At 37.2% G+C, this 13152-nt stretch overlaps 1 protein-coding gene across 1 annotated transcript in view; it reads right to left on the reverse strand.

Moving 5' to 3' along the window:
• Positions 1–601: 601 nt before the first annotated feature.
• The window catches only part of EIF3H (eukaryotic translation initiation factor 3 subunit H), a 107866-nt gene continuing 95315 nt past the window's right edge, over positions 602–13152 (reverse strand). Inside the window, exons 4-8 of the mRNA XM_001093853.5 lie at positions 12784–12883; positions 11426–11575; positions 4512–4632; positions 2203–2335; positions 602–873 (exon numbers count right to left, since the gene is read on the reverse strand). Of these exons, the coding sequence (XP_001093853.1) occupies positions 776–873; positions 2203–2335; positions 4512–4632; positions 11426–11575; positions 12784–12883 (602 nt within the window). The 3' untranslated portion in view covers positions 602–775. The remainder of the gene's footprint in view (positions 874–2202; positions 2336–4511; positions 4633–11425; positions 11576–12783; positions 12884–13152) is intronic.

Raw genomic sequence — 13152 nt, forward strand, 5'->3', positions numbered from 1 at the left:
ACATGGTGAAATCCCATCTCTACTAAAAATACAAAAATTAGCCAGGCGTGGTGGCACATGCCTGTAGTCCCAGCTACTCTGGAGGCTGAAGTGGGAGAATCGCTTGAACTCGGAAGGCGGAGGTTGCAGCGAGCTGAGATCACGCCACTACACTCCAGCCCGAGAGACAAAGTGAGACTCTGTCTTTAAAAAAAAAATATCTTGTGTCCCATGGCCTATGAGTACGGAGACTGGTTGACCATCACCTGCAGAAATGAAAAGGCAGAATGACCGGAATTACGCCAGGTGATTCCAGGTCCGGAGACAAGGAATTCCTGGGCAAGTACAGGAAGCATGGACATCTCTTGGGGTGCTCATTTGGGAGCAGCGAAGTATAAAAATCCAAAAAAAAAAAAAAATTCACAATAGGTGCCAGGGTCTCTGAGTCAGGAGCTGGGATAAGTAGTTGGGAGAAGTGGATTGAAAGGTGGCACCTGAGAGGCAGCAAAAGTGGTGAAACTTCTGGTCAAGGCTTGTTTTAGCTTTCAGAAATTAAGTATAAGCAAACAAAAGTAAGCTAGAGAAAAAGAGAAAATACATCTAAAATCAAATGAGCAAGCAGTCAAGATTTTGTTTTATTTTATTATGGCTAGAAAGACACTGTTAGAGCCAAAATCGGCAATGACACTAAAGAAATCCTCTGTGCTTTTCAATATGCAAATATATTTCTTCCAAGAGTTGCCCTGGTGTGATTTCAAGAGTTCATGTCAACTTCTTTTCTGGAAACTTCCTTTTCTTAGTTGTTGTATTCTTGAAGAGCCTGGGCCATGAAGAGCTTGCCTAAGTTTTGGGCAGTGAACTCCTTGATGTTCTGGCAGTAAGTGTTTATCTGGCCTGCGCATTTGAGAAAGAGATAGAGCCATAATGTTCCACAAATTGTAAAATGATCCAGAAAGCTAGTCAAACAGAAAAATCAGCATAAAACAGAATCACCTGTATATTGTTTTGAATCCAGAGTTTATTTTTCCATAAGGGATAAGAAATACAAGTTCTCAAACTACTCCTCAAAAGCTTATCAGCCCTAAGGACATAAGAGCTGTCAGTCAAAAGGACTGACTAAGTAGATCAAACCAATGCTGTACAACTGAGAAAACAGAGAAAACAGCATTGACTAGCCTTCACAGATAGAAAGGAGATACTAACAATACATCACAGAGCTGCAAACCAGCCAGACCCACTGGACCCAGATGTGAACAAGTATGGTTAGGTTTTCAGTTTGTGCTTTGAGTATGTTAAGGAGTTTTCCTATGAGTCAAGACAGAGTAAGAGTAGAGAGTTCACTTGAAGAAAGGGCTCCATCATTGCTTTTTATGTCTTTAATGATCTAATCCATCCAACAGTTACATCAGTTACACGCTTCTTCAAAATATAAGGATTTCAATTCTGTTTGAATTGGACCTTTGGGAAGGAATTGTGTCTCATTTCCAAATTTAATTTGTATGTACATTAGAAAATGTTAAGGAATTTGGAATTTCCTCCCACATTACAAACGTATTAGTAGAATTGAGAAACTGCCAATGAGCTTTTGAGTAGGATTTTCACTTTGATAAAATCTTCTCACAGGTTAAGTCTGATTGAATCAAATGGCATTTAGCATTTCTATAAGATTATAGCCAAATAAGGGCATGAATGCCATACATTCAAAATCAAGTCCTAGCACAGGACACAGGACCGCTACTGCTTAAAGGTGCTATTAAACATTAAGTATAACCAGAAAAAGTTCATCCAGAAATATATTCGTGCTGCCACAATTTAAGTCCAAATAAGGGAAATAATTTCCTAAATTCAAGTCAAGTACCAACTGTACAGGGCAGGGCTGGAAGAGGAATAGTAAGAGGCCTGAGCTAAGTGATCTTCTGCATTAAGACTGTAAACAATTTTTCTGGCTTTCCCTGAAAAAGGACTCATTTTACAAAGTTTACAATGCCATCTCAAAAATGTTTAGAAACATGGAGTGAAGCACTGAAAGGATCTGGACAAAATAACAAACTCTTAGAAGTTCTTAGATTTCAGATATTACAGGTGCTAGATTCAAATTCATCCTGCAACTATTTCAAATATACTAGCTTTTATGGCGTGCTTTTCTGTTTGTAAATTTCTCACTGTCTTCTGCTTCCCAAGCAATGAACAAAACCAGCCAGGTTTTGCACGGGGCAACAATACCTGCAATGAGCAGCGAGTCCATCCTGGCAGGGGGCTGTGGCGGTTTGAAGAGTTTGGACAGGTCCTCCTCAGGGAGCGGGGGTTCTCCTCGGCTCTGGCGCTGCATATTCTCCTGCTGGCGACGCTGCTGATACTGAAATTCAAAGGGAAAAGGATTTGGTTATATTTCTCTGAGGAGAAAAAAAAAGACGTCCTTCCGCTACACAACCAACAGAACCCTACTGCTCTGAATTACAACCTCAGTTTTTATCAGCGGCAACACTTGGTAACTTACGTGTAAGAAGTTAAATACGCCAATAGTAGAAGAAAATTCCTTTGCTGAAAACTCTAGTGTCTTGAGTTTTCACTCTGAGCTCTCAGAGTCTATAACTAATGATTCAGAAAACAAAACTAGTTATGTAAGTAACAGGGGGCTTAAAGGGAAAGCTCATGATTAGTAAGGTAAAGGGAGTTTCTTTACCATTTATGACAATGGGGTAATAAATGATTCATCCTAATTTTAATGACTAAGTAATGAACTGGAAATTCTTTCACCTTTACTCCTATTGACCTAAAATAACAATATAGACTGCTATGTTCACTACTGTTACAACTTTTTTTTCTTTTTGACAGAGTCTCACTCTGTCACCCAGGCTGGAGGGTAGTGGCACAATCTTGGCTCACTGCAACCTCCGCCTCCCAGGTTCAAGCAATTTTCCTGCCTCAGTCTCCCTAGTAGTTGGGTTTACAGGCGCCCACCACCACACCCGGCTAATTTTTGTATTTTTGGTAGAGATGGGGTTTCACTATGTTGGCTAGGCTGGTCTTGAATTCCTGACTTCATGATCCACCCACCTCAACCTCCCAAAGTGCTGGGATTACAGGCAAGAGCCACCACTCCTGGCCTATAATACGTTACTACTCTTAACAGATAATCGTCTGTACCTTAGCTCCATAGCTAAGGATGGATACTATTAATAGCTCAGATAATGCTTCAAATACTTTCAAACTCTGGATTCCTATGATTCGCTGAAGAGAAAGTAGGGATATATATAAACTTTTACTATAAACTTATAGATCAACTACAATAAGAGCTAATAGCTACGACTGCTCGCAACAGTGAAGCACATAATATCCCATACACAACCTTAAAATGTCAGGTAATGAGAAACCAAGGTGGGCTAGTAAAAATTTAGTCTTTGGATTCCTAAGAAAATCAAGGGAAACAACAATTCTTTCTAGTGAAGGAAAGTAACTTGCTTTGTGAAGATTCCTGTATTCATTATGGGGTAACTCATAGGAAACAAATATTCAATTTGATACCCTGGGTGAGTCCTTCACCTACAGGAAAAACCAGCAGGAAAATGAAATCCAGCTGAGATGATTGTTTTCCTTCTCAGTTTATCAGACATTTGTAACCACTCCCATCTTTTCAGTTAAAAAAAAATATATATATATATATATACTGATTTACATGTTTTCTCAATTCTAAGCTGGCAGAAACAAAGTACTTTAAATTTCACTATATATTATATATGAACTCTGATATTAAGAAAAAATTAAAATACAACATTCTCAGAATCACTTAGTTGTGCTTAGAATTCTATATTTAACAATGCTCTGTTTAAAGTACATTGTAATGAACAGAGTAGTCATATATAAATACTACTTTCACAGATAAACATTCTGGAATCAACTTATCTATGAATCAAATGCTAAGAACACTTTAGAGCAGTATAGTCCAAATACAATATTCCAGGAACTGTGAAAACCATGTGGCCTGCAGGCAATATGAATAAAGGTTAAATGGCCACAGCCATAGATGTGTGCATATGAGAATATTCGGATAATTCCAGGGTTTTTGTCTGTATTATACTATCTACTTCACAGCAGTTGGTCTATTATTTCCTATCAAAATTGCTTGCTCTTAATCACAATTGCTCAGTTTTTTAAATGAACTGAAGATTGCTAACTATGCCGCAATAAGCCACTGCCATACCAATTATAGTTAGTAAAGAAATGTGCTGTGACATTCTGGAATCTCTTTGCTTCTATTTTCTCAATAAATGTACCTCTTATTTGCACAACCTTGGCATTACAATCTGAGTTTAATATAATAGCTCTTTTTAACACAGGTATGTTTAAGTATAACATGTAAATAACATGTTACGAACATGCCATATAAATAATAATCTTTTAAAAATATAATATAGAGTAACTAGCTAACAGTCAGTGCTTTACCAAAGATAATTTAGGCCATTTTGAACATGACTCTTGAAATACATGAAACTTAGAAATACATGTTTGTTGAATTTTTCCACAATACCAACCTGATGTTTCTGCTGCTGTTGTTTACTAGTATTCCTCATGTATGTATTGTACTTAACTATATCTTGGCTCATTTCATCCACTCTGTCCATCAGCAACTGTAGATTCTTCCCCAAATGATTGCTGAAATGTAAAGTAAACATACTGACAGGTCTTACTTTAAGTTATAGCTTTGCTACTGCTCTAAACAGTTTTAAGATATGAACTTGAACTGGCTTTTGCTAAAAGAATGAGAGCACACATATGCATAAGAGCAAGGGCAGAGGAAAAAATCTGAGTCAACTTGTTACTAAACTTTCCATACCGAACTTCCAACTATAATCTCAGGGATACCTGAAATAGCTGAGTTTCTTATTGAGAGAGCATAGGTATGTGAGGGTAGGAACTGTGAAACATACTTAGTGAGCCATCTATAATACATATTTCTTACACCAAGTTCAGTATTCCCAAACTCTTTTCATTAACTTACCCCTGCCCAAATGCATTCCATAACATTTAAATCAGTAGTCACAGGAAAGAACCATACAGATTATGACATCTGGCACATGATTTCTCTATCTAGAAGGTTTTAAATGAGCAATGGCAAGCTTTATTCTACAAAACCTGATGAACAGGCTCCTTTCCTCTTACCTTTCCCAGAATCTGTAGTACAGTCTTTCATATTTCTTATTCTCTCCAGAAATTTCTATTGCAGCTCAGTTACCAACATCGCTTTATAAAGTGATGTAATGATTGACACAATGACCAGCATATTCATTGATTTCTGCCTGCAACTTACCTCCTACCATGGTAACGCCTGGACAGCTACTATATTTTTAAAATAGCGAGCTTCTAAAGAGTAGTGCCCATTCATTAACTGCCAAGAGATATTTACTAAACTCCTATTATGTGCCAGCCTTAGTACTAGAAAACAGGGAGACAACAGTGAATAAGACATACATTACATGTTCTGTATCTTCATTGATCTTATAACTGATTAGGGATGGAGGAGAAAGAGAAGGGGGAGGTGAAGAGACACTTACTTTAGATAGCACAATCAGAATATCTCTTTGAGGAGATGACAGACTGAAAGTGAAAGATGAGCCAGCTATGCCAAAAATATTCTAAGCAAAAGAAAGTACAAGTCCTGAATGCCTGAGATGAGCAAGAATTAGGCAGATTTGATAAAAAGAAGAGGCCTGGCATGGCTAGAGCACAGTGATTGGGTCAGGAAGACCAGACAAGCACATGTGGGAAGCTCATTAGCACCATACAGCTCCCCAGCAATGTAGTTTGTTGTGAATGAGACCTCACAACTGCAATGTTAATGATACCCTGGAGTTGCACATGTTTATGACACATTTTGCCTAAATTTTAAAATGATCATTTTGCTGCTATGCAAATAGACTGGAGAGGAGAAACCAGGAGGTTAGTTAAAAGTCTACTGTAGGGTGTTGGCGAGGATGTGGAAAAATGAAAACACTCATACATTGGGGTGGGAAGGTAAAGTGATACAGCTACTGTGGAAAACAGTTTGGTGGTTCCTCAAAAAGCTAAACCAAATTACCAAATAACCCAGCAATTCCACTCTTACGAATATACCCTATGAATATGTATATACCCTAGGGAATTAAAAATATATACTCACACAAAAACTTATACATGTATGTTAATAGCTACATTATTCTTAATAGTCAAAACTAGAAACAATGTAAAATTCCATCGAATGATGAATATTATACATCCATACAGTAGAATGTTATTTGGCCTTAAAAATGAATAAAGTACTGATACACCCCACAATATGGATGAACCTTGAAAACATCTGCTATGGGAAAGAAGGTAGACAAAATTTTTTTTTTTGGAGACAGTTTCACTCATCATCCAGGCTGGAGTGCAGCGGGGCGACCTTCACCTCCCAGGCTCAAGCAATTCTTGTGCCTCAGCCTCTCGAGTAGCTGGGACTACAGGTATGTGCCACCACACCTGGCTAGATTTTTTCTATTTTCAATAGAGATGGGGTTCCGCCAGGAACTCCTGACCGCAAGAGATCCTCCCACCTCGGCTTCCCGAAGTGCTGGGATTACAGACATGAGCCACTGCTCCTGGCCAGGACTCTGTTTTATAAAATATACAGAATTGGCAAATCTGTAGAGATAGAAAGTGACTAGAGGCTGCCAGGACTTAGGGGAATGGGAATGACAGCTTAATGGGTTTGGGTTCCTGTTCAGGGTGATGAGAATGTTCTAGAGCTAGTAATGGTTGAACAACATTGTGAATATACTAAAAACGACTAAAGTGTACGTTTGAAAAGGGTTTAAATGGTCAATTTTTTCTCTATTTTAAAAACTGCACCTCTGGCAAACAATCTATCGTGATATTACAGAGAGAAATTGTGGTGACTTGAACTAGGATGGTGGCAGTGAGCATAGAGAAAAGTGAGCAGAACTGAGAGAGATTCTGGAGGCAGAGCAGGCAATCTTTATTTGCTAGGGGGCACAAGAGAGGAATGGAGGGTGACTCCCAGTCTTCTGGCAGCTGGTTATTACATTTACCGAGAAGGATAAAGGGCTGGGATTACAGGCGTGAGCCACCGCGCCCGGCCGTAAATTTACCTTTTAATCCCAGCCTGGCACTACCTAGATAACTTTCGTCCAGTAAATGGTCTGATGACTTCACCTGTTGAGGAATCAAGTGCTTCTTTCTTATTTATTTTATTGTGTTGTAATTTTTAAAATCACTTTTAACTTCAAAACAATTCTTCTCTGGATACAGTGTATTTGCTTCTGTTTTACCCTAATTTCTAAATAGTTGATTTAAATTCACTCAGACTTAAGTATTTGAATTGGGCAAGGCTGGGGAAAAGAGAGGCAGACAGCGGTCAAAGTGCAATGACTTAAAAACATACTACAAGTCTGGAATCTATCTTCAGGACAGTGGGAAACCAGCTAAAGATTTTAAGCAAAGGAGTAACATGAGCATCTAATTTGCATTTAGCAAGATCATTACAATTTTGAAAGAGGAAAAGGTCAAGAACATGAAGTCAGGAAACTGTGAAAGTAATGAGGAAGAGAAATAAGGTCCTAGACTAAGGCGTTAAAAGTCACAGGAGTAAGACAAAATCGTCCCATGAGTACATGTGTGAGAAGACAGACCCTGAGGGACACGGACAGAGATGAGCGGAGGGTTCACTGTGGAAAATGAGGGGAAACCCAGAAGAGCTATAGTTTCACAGGCTCCTAGGAAAGGATCTCAGGAAGAAGGCCTTATCAACATATTACGTGCTGAAGAGTCTAAACTACTCAGTGATGTAGTGACATCAAAGTCTTTTGTGACTTTGGAGGGAGGTCTTACTACATACAATGGGTGGAACACTACAAACTGTTGTCAATCACTGGGAAATCAGTGGGAAATGAGGAAACAGTGACATCAAAATTCTATCGAGAAGTTTGATTATGAAACAAATAGAAAAATTCAGCAGAAGACAAAAGGAGATGGACACTAATGGCATGAGATCAAAAAGTATTCTTTTCATAAGTTTTCTTTTGAGATGGGGGACATAAACAAGTTTAAATGTCTTTGTTTTTAGGAGATGCATGCTGAAGTATTTAGGGGTTAAAAGTCATGTCTACAATTTACTTTCAGATGGTTCAGAAAGAAAAAGTGGTGTTTATGTATGTAGATAGAGTGCAAATGTGGCATCATATACAATTGGTGAATCTAAATGAAAGGTTTATGGATGGATGTTCACAGTGTTTTTCTTTCAAATTGTCTAAAGAGTTGAAAATTTAAAAATAAATTTTTAATTGGAAAAACAAGCCTATAAAGATTTAAAAAAAAAAAAAAACTAGTATAGAAAGAAACTGAAAATCTATGAAGAAGGAAGGAGTACATCAATCTAATGAGGTCCTGAGAACGCAAGAAGACGGGGGGCACCGGCTTCAGATTTCTGATCCTTTCATTTTTACCAATGCGGAACGTGAAGCCCAAAGGGCTATGTTAAGTATAAGAAATGTCATTAGCTATGTGATTAGTTGTTAAGTCATTTATGTCATTAATTGCAAAAGGAAATCAAAGAAAGAAAAGATCGTCACCAATGCTGTGGCTGGGAGGTTAAGGGGAAAGCAGTGACAGTAGGGAAAAAATAACAGCACAGGAGAGGTACTGTCATATGCAGAGAAAAATCTATTATTTATACCCAGACCTTAACTCTTGGAGGTTGTTTACAGTAATGAGAAAGGCACTACTAAAACAGACCCACTGTTTCTACCAGAAAAGTCTTTAATATAAAGTACTAATACTATCTGCTGCAAGTATATGAAGTTATTGTGAAAGAACACTGCCACAAGCACAAATATGTGGACTTTATGTATTTCATAACTTTTATATTATGATAATGCTCTTCGGAAAAAACAAATCAGAAACACACACACACACACACACACACACACACAAATCTGTGTACTACAGGCCTTAAAGTGGCATCAGAAATTAACACTGACAGAAAATCAGACCACTACCAAGACCAACTTTGTGAGAATCTTTTCAGTACCAGTTTAACCAGGATGCTGAAACAGGGACTTACTGTTAGGAGTTTCAGTAACATTGCCTTTTCTTTTATTGCCAAGCAAATAAAGAACTGAAAACAGATAACTTAAACAGATGTGAACCAGCACATGAAGTGTTAAGTCTGCTCTGGCTACAGTATCAATTTATGCTTATAATCCTTAATGTACGATGCCCACCCTTAGTTTACTTTTTTTAAAAGAGGAAATAAAAACAGAATTGTTTTATATGTGTGAAAAGCTGAACGCCTGTGTTACACATTTTTAAAAACTAATAAAGGCTGTCATGGAATAACTATTGTTAGAACTTCCACCTAATAAAATGAAAATCAAAAATTAGAATTTTTCAACAAAAGCAAATGCAGTATGTTTTAGTTGTCACATAGAACAAATTTATCAGTCACATCAAAGAAACCAGTGCCCATGTATAGGCTCTGAAAGGAAAGACCAAGTTTAAGCACCTGCATAAGAAAGATTTCTGATGAGGTTTCTTATAAAAACTTTAATGGCAACTGGCCTGAGCCATCATCACACAACTACTGTTAGAAATTAAAAACTGAGATGTACAAAACATATCTTTCTGTCTTCTAAAATACTATAATCGATTTGGTTCAATGTAAGAGTCTAGTAGCAAAAACGCACTGCTTCAAGGTTGCTTCATTCTTCTTCCTCCTAACAGAACACGAATTTACACTTTCAATAATTTCATATGGAAAGCAAAGAAATGGGGCCTCTTTTCCTCGTTTACATAAAAATACAGAAGACAAAAACTATAATAAAATATTTGTCTAGGTCTCAGTTGCTAGGGCAAACTCAGAACATTTTCTTGGTTATTATAAATGCTGCTTTGGACAAACGGACATTACAGACCAGCTCATTGGTAAAGTTAAAGCACCATCAGGGATGTATTTCTTTTGTATGCTCAATAAAGGAAGCCTGGGAAAAGGTGAAGACATGAATTATGTAAGCAAAAGCTTTCATGCAGTAAATTTAAAATTATTATATAACTATATACTTAATACATCAAATTATAACCTTGTATGCTGAAAAAGGTTCTTAGCTAAACACTTTAAATACAGGTGTGCCGAGTGTGTTTGTAAAAACAATAAAGAAAAATATGACCTTCTAAAATAGACAAATTAAAGGACTATTATGAATATATGTTTGCAGTCAAACAGTATACTCTTCGGTGCCAAATTAGCCTTGCAACCTGGCTGTGTTACTCAGCACTCCATTTACATTCATCGTCCATCTCCCTGCCCTGTTAAGACTTTCTTGTGGCCTTTTGATCAATTAATGCAATGGAAGGTGGCGCTTCACCCACAGTCCTACCCATGCCAGAGCATGAAGAAGAACACTGATGTCTCTGGCCCTTCTGGGTTCATCCCACTTGCCTTATCTCGAGGAAGTACAACGTCTGTACACTTTTTTTTTTTTTTAACAAGTCTCTAAGATAACTAGAAATCTGATAAATAATTTAGTCTGCTCCAAACTGGTTGCTTAAGAAAACACACCTTGTTTCTTTCAGCCAACAAGCATATATTGATTCGTTACCTACTCTGACCATTTAATTTCATTCCACAGGTCTGCTGCTAGCCTCCTTCCACCACAGACAAAATAATCACTAACATAACGCTCAAAGGGCATTTAAGAGGAGCTATACATGTGGCTCTATTCACATTTCTGTTAAGAGTAATAGATGAAGGGGGAAATAAACATTAATTTCACAATGGGAACAATACTTCCTTTTGGAAACCTCAGTCTGCATTTTACAAATATAATAAACATTATCTCAGCAACTAGATAGCTAAGGCAGTTATGCTGGAGGAAATCGTATCACCAACTAAAATAGCTGAAGCCAGTATAAGGTTCAGAAAATTCAAATTTTAGTTGAAAACTCAAACAACTGGAACTTTACAACTGCAAGAGTCTGCATCTGAACAAGGGCAAGTACAGCCAGTAAAAGAAAAACGCATTTCTGTTCTTTTCCTGAGCATTATTAAACATCCAGACATAATACCCTAAGCCTCTTAGGATCGTGTACAAGAAATAAAGCTGAGCCATATAAAAAAGCCCTCCCTCATGGGCACTGACCTTATCAAAGCACAAATGATACAGCAAAGAAGGCAGCAGAGGGTTCTTCTAATATGAGCAATTGGTATTCAAACAATGTGTCGTTTCATATGATCAGTTTGGCGTTTTTCCCTGAGATCCTAACAAGGCCACACTATTACTCCATGTTATACAGGTTTTAAGAACCTATAAATGTTCTTAAGTAATTGTTTTCTTGTTTCACAGGTAAAGTTTATGTGAAAGAATCTTTTGCAGAAAGTTCTAAAAAATGGGACTTTTGATTAGGCAGGGCCACTTACCTGCTGGCAAGGCTGAGCAACTCATGTTTATCTGCAACAGCTGACTTCTTTTCAAGTTCCCACATTAGGACATTGATCAGATGTGAATTTTTAATTACAATCGGCACTTCTTCAAACATGTACTCAAAGGTGATATTTGCTTTTTTCAAACTGTGAAGCATGTTAAAAATACTTTAGTCTGATGGTCAAAAGTAGGTGCTAAATTGACTATTTCATAAAATTTACCTAATTATAGGCCCTATCCAAGATCTTTGTTTCATTAACACTCTTTAAAAAAAAAAGTAGAGAAACTAGAGTTTTACAGAGTCAAACATAAGTTAGGTCATTTGAGTAACTTTGAAAATGATCTGAATTTGAGCTAAAGCCCAGAAAATAAGATTCTTGGCAGAAGAAACTACTCATTCTTTGTAATCAGGTATCTTTAAAATTTCACTGATACTAAAATGTAAATGTCACAGTAAGTTATGCTACACAACCTACATCTACAACTTAATTTAAAATAGCTAGAAATGAGAAATACTCTATTTCTTGAAAAGTTCATTTTAAAAGCCTCTTCAATTAAGAGTTTAACAAGTAGCAGAACACTCAAGGAGACTCCAGATACAATAGTTAGAACACGCCAAGAACACAGTTTCTCATAGTTTAGTTATAGCTACCACATCCAGGAATTGTCCATGAGGATTTTTCTTTTAAAATTCTCTGTACCTTAACTTTTTAGGAGCCAAATGGGAAACTAGAGATGAACTGTCCTGCATGAAGTCAAAGCCATTAATTTTGATTCAACAGGAACTAAAAATTTCTATAATTAACAGAAAATGGAAGAATTCTAAGTATTTAATTGATTTAAAGTAAATATTACAATGCCATTGAATAGGATCCCAAAACAGCTCCATCCATTAATTCTCTGCATACCTGTCACCCATAAAATTGCCAATAAGCCACATTCTTTAACAAATTCTTAAAATATTTATATCTTTCCCACCCCCTCATTAAACAAGGGTTCGGAAAATAAGACACACAGCTCACAACCAGTCTGACACAGAGCTTACAATCGGACAGCCACTGATCACTCTTTCCACCTCCCTTTATTCAATCATTTATTTCTTCGAATCCAGTAGCTAATTAATTCCCATTCTAACTGAATTCACCCTTGCTGAGAACAACAGATGAGACATTCCCTAAAGAATAATTTAAACACGGAAAGGGATAGAGCAAGCAGCACTTGGCATGCAGAAAACTTCTACAGTCCACATGGCAAAAGCATTACTGCACCACAACCGAGGATGCAAGAGACGTGGCAAAGAAAAATCTTAACAGAAAAATACCCAACCCTTTACCAGATGCCCCCAAACACTTACGCTTCAGGGGAAAAATCCTTTTCTTTACAAACTTCCATCAGTTTAGGAGTCAGTCTGTAAGCCTTTAGTGAGAGAGACCCTTGGGCAGTTTTTATGGGATCTCAAACAAGGAAAGAGAAACAAATTACTAAGAATTTTGTCACTACCATGCTTGAAGAGCATTGGTTCTAGGCACATTCTGTTGCATATCACACAATCTTTGCAAAATAAAGATCAAAATAAACAACCAGAACACAATTTGAAGCCGACTCAAACCACTATATAGCAAGTAGCACTCGAAAATGCAGGAATACCTCTATCTATGCTACTTATGATAATTTCCTCTGTCAAAAACTAAACATACAAGAGTTATTTTCAAATTCATTCCTC

This window comes from Macaca mulatta, chromosome 8 (genome assembly GCF_049350105.2).
Source record: "Macaca mulatta isolate MMU2019108-1 chromosome 8, T2T-MMU8v2.0, whole genome shotgun sequence".
NCBI lineage: Eukaryota > Metazoa > Chordata > Mammalia > Primates > Cercopithecidae > Macaca > Macaca mulatta.